A 9,845-nucleotide genomic window follows, 5' to 3' on the forward strand; every position below is an offset into this window, starting at 1 on the left:
TATCCCTGACATCTCCATCACCTGTCCATGAAACAGGGTTGTCAGGGACAATGGAGGTTCTGAGTCAGTATGGGGTGGGACTTTAGAGGCCGTGTTAGTTAATCCTCCCTTGTTATTCAGCAGGGTGGTAGCTCTACCCAGATGCTTGCTAGCCAGAGGGGTGTGTGTGTGTGTGTGTGTGTGTGTGTGTCCACCTCTCCTTCTAGACTTGTTTTTTCAGTTGTTCAGTCTGATCTTCCCTCTTCCTCTCTCTTCTGGAAGCGGAGATGAGATTCCTTCCCAATTCTGTCTCCTGACTTTACACCTTTAGCCCTTCCTCTTGCCTAAAGTCATCCTGGAGCATATACCAAGGCCCCAGCTGTGTCACCCGACTGTGATGTTTGCTGTTCTGTCAGGATGTTCCTGACTCGGGGCTGAGTGTAGATGTTGTACTAGGCCCCAAGGACCTTTCTATGCTCCATGGGCTCCTGCTAGGGAGGCAGCACAGCCCACAGCCCACAACCCTGCTCTACTCTGGACCAATGATCTAGATAGTAAAGGTCAGGTCTGAGCTCTTTGGGCTCCCATCTTTCTTCAGCTTCCTGTCCTCTTCTGCTTCCTCCCTTCCTCCCTCTCTCCCTACCTTCCACTCCACTCCCTCTCTTTCTCTTCCCCCAGCATATGCTGTGTGTGGATGTGTATGTACGTCCATGCATCTTCCCATCTTTCTGTCCTAGAATCTGATTTGTCATTCTATAGCCCTGCTCCCCTCTCTCCTGCTGTTTTATGCAGGGCCACTCCATTTGCTCTGCACTCAGAAGCGTCACTACTTTGGTCCATGGCCAACCCCAGTGTCTGGAGGAGGGCGCCCTCTAGATGAGGCTGCAGACACTCCATGGTTGAGTTTCTGCCCTCAGTCTCCTGAGCTCATCGCTGTAACATGGGGGCACGAAGTCGAGTGGGAAACCCAGGTTCAACCCTTGCACTCATCTTGGGAGAGGATGGCCCTGTAGCTGAAGGCTGTCACTGGCCTAAACGGGATGGCAGGCAGGAAACAAGGGGAAACATGTGTGACTGTAGGCTCCCAGGACAGAAGGGACTGGCAGCTACAGTCAGGGACATCAGAAGACATGTGGCCTTGGTCAGTAATGGGACCTTCTGTTACCAATTTCTCTGTGGCCCAGGTCTTAGTCACTGTTCTTTCTCATCCAGGACAGGATTCTAGAAATGCTGACTGCTTCAGGGTCTCCTGAGACCTGACTCTTGTCTCCAAAAATATAGAGGCATTTGAAGGGAACAGAGTGAAGCTAAGGACTCAGAGGCTCTGGGTGAAAGGAAGGCAGCTCTACTGTGTTTCTGCCCCAGGGTCATTGACTGGTCTTCGGTCCTCTTCTGGCTTTCTGAGACCACTGGAAATGGCTTTGCAGCTCACTGAGTTATCTTAGACCAAGCAGGCTTCCACAGTGTCTCTGGTCCTTCAGAGAGGTGTATCCAGGGTTTAGCACAGTTGTTGCCCAAGTTGTATCCTACAACAAACAGGGAGATGTGACAAAGGGCCATGCCCCGCAGTTCTCAGTGCCCCCAGTACATCTGGGTGACTCTGCCCCTCTCTGGACTCTGTATGATTCCTTCATCCCCTTAAGAGACATGGAGGGCTATCCATGCCTGGCCACAGTCCTTAGATACCCAGATCTTGGCCCCAGGAGTCCGGGCTAGCTGTACTCACTTCCCATGTGTCTCTTCTTCCAAAACCCATAGATCACAACCAATACCGCAAGTGCTAGAAGTGTCAACACAGCCAACATTGCAGATATGTAAGTCTCCTGGAACCTGAGGACAGAAGGAAAGAGTTAGCACCATGTTCTTCACCTTAGCCACAGATTTATTTAGCTGCATAAAGCACAGACCAGACCAGGCTCGAAGCCTCACAGTACACCACTCCAGGTAAACAGCCTCCCTCTCTCCCTCTGTCTGTCTCATTGTTTATGTGTCTCTCTCCCTGTCTCTCTGTCTGTCTCTCTCTCTCTGTATGTCTCTCTCCCTCTGTCTTTCTCCCTCCCTCTCCTTCTGTGTGTGTGTGTGTCTGTCTGTCTGAGGATGTGGAAAGAGAAAGGAAACATCAAAGTCCCAGGAAGTATGTCACCAGGCAGAGGGAGCATCTCCACTTGATACTCCCCCTCTATTCATTAGTGAAGACAATGAAACTACAAAATGCCCCCTTGAGGCTGAAGAGATGAAGATTTTTGCCTCAATGGTGACTGAGGAGTCTCCTCTTGCCCCCTTTGTCTTCTGTAGCAGAAGCACCTCTTTATGTGTCACTAGGGCCCTTCATACTACCCCCTACGGACCGAGAACAGGAGTTGGCATGTCACTGTCCTTGAGTGGGCATCTGACGAGCGCTGCCCGTGTGACAGTGTTCTTGTGTACACAGTAGAGGCTGCCACAGTTTGCCAGCCCCTTTCCATTCTGCCCCCTTGGCCTGGCCCTCCCTCTTCCTCTGCATCCATTCTTCTGACCCTTGTCCCCACTGCTTTCCATCAAGACACTTCCCATCTCCCATAATCCCTTTCTGCACCGGGCCATGCTGAGTTCCTGGGAGGAACAATAGAGCCCATCAGAACCAAGAATGGCCTCTTTGGATCTGTTGAGCTCTGAATGCTGTGCTGGAGTCACGCCTGATAAAAGATCACATAACCTGTTGGGGGTTAACTGGTGGCATGTCCCTGTGGTGGACAAGCTGCTACTCTGGTGTCTGGACATGGTAGAGGTCACTGGATCAGAAGAGAAGGATCTTGCATGGCTAGGAGACACAGTCGCAGGCTGGGACTCTGTGCTGTCAGGCTCTGTAAAGGCACCACTGGTATCAGCGAAACTGCAGCGTGTCACAGGGGTTGGTGCAGTGGTCCCTGAGGCCAGAGTGAGAAGTCCAGATGTGAACACAGTCACATCATATGTCAAAGGGTCATGAGGGTCTGAAATGTGGACTTGGCCGGTTGTGACCAATTCATCCATGAGGGTGTTGGCAAATCCATCCTTGAGGGTGTTGGTAAGCTGTGTGGGAGGAACGTTTCTCTCCGTTGTTAGGGCTGAGGGACCAAAGAGGGAGAAATATTAGATTAAGCCAGGCTTGTGTGAGAGAGACAGGATATTTAGCCCCATCAGATGTCGGGACAATGCCCACCTCTCTGTGACTCTGGGCTTGGCTTATGGTAGTCAGGCTTGTGTTCTTTCAAGAGTGACTTGAAGGAGGAGCATGTAAGGGAGGGGACTTTGGAACAATCACTCCAGCCTCCCCTACCAGGCTATTTCCAGAACACAGCTCCATCTTCCTTCCTAGCTCCCTGTCCTTTCCTAGGCTCTTCTCAATCAGTAGCATCAGAAAGATCCCCTTTTCATATGACATACATGTGTGTTCCCATGTATATGCATATGTCACAGTCCATGTGTGGAGGTTCAAGGACAATTTGCAGAAGTTGGTTTTGTTGTTCCACCCTCTGGGTCTTGGGGTTTGAACCTGGGTATGACACCCAAATTTGTTCACTGACCTCCACATGTAGATGCACACACATGCACATGTACATGCACATTGGGTTTGATGGCAGGTGCTTGGACCCACTGAGCCAACTCACAGCCCTTTTTCTACAACATGATGTTGCATAAAGGAAGATGCCTCATAATTGTCAGATGGGAGCTAGAACTAGGGACAGAGAGGGGCTAAGAGTCAAGTTCCAGAGGAAACTGCAAAGAGTTGGGGTCAAACTTCCTTTGAAGTTTGTTTTAAAACCAGAAAGAAAATTCATGGTCTCATTTTGGTCATAGGATGCAGAAGTAGATGGAGAAAATGCTACGAAGCCCGAAGAAGAGGAAGATGAAGTCAATGCCTTCCTCGGGGTGCACTAAGAACAGATTCTACCCCTTCAAGGGCTCATCTGAACCCTTTGCTGACAGAAGCTGTGGGGGGGGGGTCTGAATAGCATGTGGGAGCTGCAACCAGGAGCTCTTGACTCTCAGTAGAAGACAGAGAAAGACTTTCAGCCCCTCTACTGGGCACAGAACAGACACATTCCTGAAGCCATTGGACACACTCTGCAGGAAGGCCTGAGCCCCTGCTCTGAACAAGGGAAGCCTGAACACTAATTTGGTAAGGCAAGAGATGGAGGAAGATGCCAACTTATGACTAAGACTCTCATGACAAGGATGCCGGAAGAACCCTCCAAAAGGGTGTTTTGGGAGACAAGAGTTTAGACATTCACTTCATAGACTTTCAAAGCAAATGTAAGAAAGGAATCAGCCAGCAGCAGGGACTCCCACACCCTCTAGCTAAGTTCCACCACCAGTGATCTTTCCCGGTTCCTGCTCAGCACACCAGTGTGGGAGAGGCAGAGTCAAGAAAGTGATCAAGAGAAACCATCCCCACCAGAAAGGAAAAGGCTGGGCATGAGAGCAGTTGCTTCCCCGGGCAGTTGCCCTGGGCTACAAGGCCTGGCCATTGTAGGTACAGCACATGCTGCTCTTGGAATTAGAACGGGCTGAGGCCTACATGTTCATTTCCAATTTTGTTTATTTATTTAGGGGTGAGCACATACACGAGTTTGGGGATTGAAGGAGAATTTTCAGGAGTTAGTTCTCTCCTTCTACCGTACCAGGCCCAGGGATTGATCTCGGATCACCAGGCTTGGCATCAAGAGTCCTTTACTGCTGGCCCATCTCCCCAATGGCAGGAGACGTTTTTTTCCCTCTCATATCTGAAAACATGTACAAAGTCAAAATGTCCTCAAGATCATCCTTAAGAAGCAGAAAATGGAGACCTGGAAGGGGGTCTTAGTCAGTGATATGTTTGCCATGCAAACATGCGTCCCCAGAGCCCAACATGTGGCGCATGCTTGCACTCCCCATGCTGGGGAGACAGATAGGGGAATCCCTGGAGGGTCACTGGCTAGATAGCCTAACCTACTCAGCAAGTTCCAGGCTAGAGACAGACTCTGTCTCAAAGAAGATAAATAAATAAAAGATTGGGTGGCACCTGGGTTTGACCCCGAGTCAGTTTCACCTGCTTCTTGGGTTGACATCAAACTGCAGAGCAAAGAAATAAGACTGGGCCTCACAAGCCAGAGAGAAAGCTCTTGCTGTTTCAGACCAGGGAGGATGGAGATGCGCTCAGGTGAGGGGAGCAGGAGAAGGCTTTCCTCAGACACTTGAAGGCTCCTCACCCTTTCCTGTCTTACAAATGTGGGGACCCTACATCTTCATTCAACTCTTCACCCTTATTTCTGTGCACAAGAGAGGTTTTTCTGTCTCCTTGATTAGCGATGAGCATTTTTACTGGAGCATGCTGGGAGAGACCTTGTCATTTAGCACTCACCCCCACTGTGAGCGGTGACCTTTGAATGCCCTGGCTGTCTTTATAGAGACACATTCAAGTGCACACAATTCTCCTCTGTCACTAACACTTCACCTGCCTGGGTCACTTCTCCCCCTGGGTGCTAGAAAGTGCTTTCCCATAGCCAAGTGGCTCGTGATTCCCCTCCTAAGGAGCTCTCTTTAGGGGTTCCCCTATTCGATAAATGCTACCATCTCCTAGCTTCTGATGCATCAATATTCTCTTCCTTGAGCAAATCCTGTACTCACTCCAACATATACAGAAAATCTGAAAAACAATAGAATTGAGTCATCTAACACATGTGCGCTTGCACACACACACACACACACATTCAAGGGTGCACCCACACATGCTGCCCAAGTCAAAGCATGTAGTTTCCAGTCAGGCATCCTCCTAGGTCTCACTGCCTCTTCTCCCACTCCCACCTGCCGTCAGCAGTGATTGTTGCCTTGTAAAGAAGGGGCAGAAGCCATGGCTCTGTCCTTAAAACTTGCTATTGTTCTTCCTTGTCCCCTAAACCTCCTCCCAACCCCCAGTCTGAGTGGTCCAGTCACACCAATTCTCCCTTTGCGGGCCTTCTTGTGTCCCACCTTTGCACATAAGGCTCTCCCAGCAGTTGTCTGTTGAAGCAGAATTGAGAGAGCTGTCACTGGGGCCCTGCTGAATGCTCCCGGGTCCTCTGATGCTCACTGCCTCAGTTGCAACCCTGACTCTGAGTAACTGCAGCTCATCATTGTTTTCCAAGGACATCTATTCTGCCGTGCAACAATTTGTCTGGACTGGCGTGTTTCTGTCTGGCATCTCCCACAGGGCAGGGCTGAGGCTGGTTTTGTTTGTTATGATATTCTCAAAGCCTAAATAGAACAGTGCCTGGCACATCCTCCAAGCTCGGTGAGTATATGACGTTCAGATAACTGTATAAAACCAGCCTCACTCTGCACAAGGGCAAGGTCAGAGCCACACAGAGCTTGCCAAAACCCCCTTTCTTTGTCTGTGAATCTGTGGCAGGAAGGACCATCACTACACCATTCCATCCATCCAGGCTCTGCGCAGGTCTCCTCACCTGGATAAACTTCCAGCTGGAAACCTACCAAGGGGTAGAGATGCCCAGCTGTGTTCCGCATGCACCAATATCGTCCAGAATCCTGGACTCTAAGAGACTCCATGGTGATTCGGACCACCTTGGCCTTGGCATCATCCCACATGGAGTAGCTGGGACCCCTCACCCAGCTCCGGGTGAAGCTGGGCTCACACTTCTTCCTCCAGACTTTGCACCAAGACTTGGCCTCAACGAGGTTCCGGCGGTTCTTGTAGGAGCACTGCACAGACAGAGTCTCCCCTTCTCGGCGCTGCACTTTTCTGTACAGGTTCTCATTGGAGGCACCTGGGGAGACAGCACTTGGTGACCAAGGTCTGCTGAGAAAGGAGACATCTTAAGACTGGAAGCTGGGGGGGGGGTGTGGAAGGAGAGGGAGATGCTGCCCTGACTTTCCTGGAGCGCAGTGTGAGTCAAGAACACAGCCTCAGAGAGTCTACGTGGAGCACCACAGCACCTCTAACCCCCAGAGGCTGGCTTAAGTCTGACGGAGGAAGCCCCAGTCCAATGAGGAGACACACCCCTAACACAAGAGCCCCACTCGACATAGTCCTTGTTCCTCTAGATGTTTTCCAGTCTTCAGGGATGCCCAGGGTTCCAGGACAGACCCAGGCCCTGCTCTCAGGGAGACAGATGCAGACAAACAGCTCACCAAGCTCAGGGACCAGAGAGCACAAACTACTAGTGTCCAGAAAAATGGTGATGAATTATTTTTTTTCCCAATAATGGGCTTTTCCTCCTCTTTCTCTCCTCCCTGGACACTTTCTTCTTTTTGTCTTATTTGGGGTGGTTGGGATCACCACACCTCATACCTCAAGCATGTTGGTTAGGCGAGCACTCTAGCCATGCCTAACTGAGCCTCACCCCTATCCTATTAGATGCCTTTCAAATAGCACTCTCCATGGTACTTAATTTTTCAGTACCCTCCTCTAACACACAGATTAAACGTGCTGCACACACCTAAGCCCCACTGACAAGCCGGCCAATAGACTCTACAGTATTCACTGTTCCTCCAACTTTTTGACATCGGGACTTGACTTTGACATCTGCAGATGTACTCATGGCTGTGCCAGGGTGCATGAGGCGTGGACATGGACGGTAGATTATCTGGTCTCTGTACCTAGGAGGGAGATGTTGCACAAGCCTGAAACCTAGGAGGGAGACTGAGGCAGGAAGGTCGAGGGTTTAAGACTAACTAACCTGAGATACCTAGTGAATTTAGGCTAGCCTGGAAACAAAACCCCACCTCTAATCTGTATCTGTTAACACCAGGGATGGAATGGGGGGGTAGGGGGTGGACCAGTGTGCACACACTTGTGTGTATAGCACACATACACACACACACACACAGTGGGAAGAAGAGGGGGAGGGGCAGGGGAAAGGAGAGGGAGAGAATAAACATAAATGAATACATAAATATGTTCTGTGCCCTTCATAATCCAGATTGTTGAAGGAAGAACAGAGGTAGTGGTTGGCAGGGCAGTTCAGAAGACAGCGGAAGGGAGAGGGTACAGTCAAGACCCAGAAGCCCCACTATCTGCCCTTGTTTCCAAAACATTTGAGGTCTCTTCTTCCCTTGCCAAATGAACAGAACAGAATTCACCTCTGCTCAGCCCAGGCTTTCGAGAACCTTGCCCCTGCAAAGCAGCAGTGACAGGAGTCACGTGGAAGAAGCTTCTTGGGGTCCTGGGTTCATTTATGCCTTCATTTTCTGTCAATTGGTGAGGGGTGGGTTTGCCAGCCCTCACTCTAGCCAGACCGGAACAGGAAGTGGTAAGCGGTTGCCCTGACAGCCAGGAAGACCGAAACCAGAGAACCCCTTGCAGAGTAGCCTCGGGTTGAGAAGGGCTTTAGGGGATTGGTTCCCTTCCCGTCAAAGCGGAGGGACCGGATGTGGCATCAGCATTCCGAGAAAAACGAAATTTAAAGTGTACAGACTTGATACAAGAATTCATGCTGGCCCCGGGCAGACAAAGGCCAAACAGGTCATTTCTGTGAGGAAATGAAGTGTTCGTGCTCCACAGACACCACGGAAACCCATTAGATAAAGGCCAATGTGGGGGATACGGCCACATCTTAGCCTGGGTAAGCTCTGCCTGGGGCCAGACACGAGTGGGGGACATTCTCACTGGTCTGGTAAAGACCTGCCATCAGTCAGCCTTCTTCCCCAACCCACAAAACATTGAGATCGTGGAGCAAGAAAAGGCGTTGTGGGACAGACGGGGAAGTAGTCTTTCTCTTCTACCAACCCCCCACCTCTCACCTGATACACAGCCCTGAAGCCATAATCTCAGCAGCAGCAGCAGGAACGTAAGAGGCCATGGCTCCATCCAGATGCAATGTCACAGTCACCCCGGGAACCTAAGGTTAGGACCCACGCAGATCCCACGCATGCCACCTGACCTAGCAGGTCTGAAAACTACAGTTGCCTATTTGGGGAAGTGAGCCCGTGCGGCACACAATGCCTCCGTAGAGCCTATCACAAATTGTGGGGAGAGAAAGTGAGGGCGGGAGCAGTCTGTTTCCGCCCTCTTCCTCAGAACTTCAGGCAGGTGTGGCTGCTCCACCCTATCTTGGGGCCCCTGGGCCAGAGAAAACTCCAGATCCCCCCCCCACAACCTCTTTGATTCTCTACACAAAACCTGATCCATCTGGGGTGCCTCCTCATTCAAAGCAGCTGGTCCAACCAGGGATCTGGAGGAGAGGCCTCTGGAACATTCTGTAGAGACTTTTATGGGATCTTCTGAGGTCTGAGATTCAGGAACAGGTGCTCTCTGGCAGGCCTTGACACACCTTCACAAGGAAGGTCTTTAGTCTGGTGAAATGGATTCCTTCAGTCACCCTGAAGTCAGCTCCTCTGCCCAGACTGCTTATAGCTGCAAATCACCTCCCATGCACTCACATGCGGACTTATTTTTGTCATGAGGAAAGAAAGATGCAAATTTTAAGACACACACACACAGGACCTCTCCCTTTCCCTGTCCACATGTTTCCCTGGCTCTGTCCTCTTGTCTCTGACTCACCCAGTGGCTCACTCAAGCTTCCCACAGCTCCAAGGCTCCCAAGCTTCTTGAAGTGTGGTAAACCTTGCCCTCCCCCACCTCCTCTCAAATTACCCAGCACTCAGAGCCCCTCCCGCCCCTGTTCTGCCGGCTTAGGGAGCACACAGTCTCTTCAGCTTCCTCCCCTCAGCCATATCTCTCTTCCCCAGCCACCCGGCTGTAGCTGAAATGACCCAGCATTTGGCCCGAGACTCCACCCATCAAAAGAATCTACTGATGCCCAACAGCTTTGGGGACCTGCTCTAGTGGATTATGGAGGCTCAGGGGACCCCATGATAATATGGGTTCCCTCTGCTTGTTTAGGACACTGAACAAAAAGCCCCACCAT

The 9,845-nt window shown here is 50.9% G+C and overlaps 1 protein-coding gene across 2 annotated transcripts; it reads right to left on the reverse strand.

Annotated features, from left to right (window-relative positions):
- Positions 1-1,407: 1,407 nt before the first annotated feature.
- TREML2 (triggering receptor expressed on myeloid cells like 2) lies at positions 1,408-8,785 on the reverse strand (the record flags this gene model as incomplete). Of its 2 annotated transcripts, none has more annotated exons than XM_080917313.1 (5): positions 1,408-1,505; positions 1,706-1,809; positions 2,675-2,885; positions 6,423-6,743; positions 8,719-8,785. In XM_080917313.1, 5 exons carry the CDS (start codon positions 8,783-8,785, stop codon positions 1,408-1,410), a joined length of 801 nt encoding a protein of 266 aa, XP_080773439.1. The 2 variants fall into 2 exon arrangements, with proteins under 2 accessions (XP_080773439.1, XP_080773438.1); XM_080917312.1 differs by having other exon boundaries at positions 2,675-3,065.
- Positions 8,786-9,845: the final 1,060 nt, after the last annotated feature.

The sequence above is a fragment of the Micromys minutus genome (assembly GCF_963924665.1).
Source record: "Micromys minutus genome assembly, chromosome: 5".
NCBI classification, from domain to species: domain Eukaryota; kingdom Metazoa; phylum Chordata; class Mammalia; order Rodentia; family Muridae; genus Micromys; species Micromys minutus.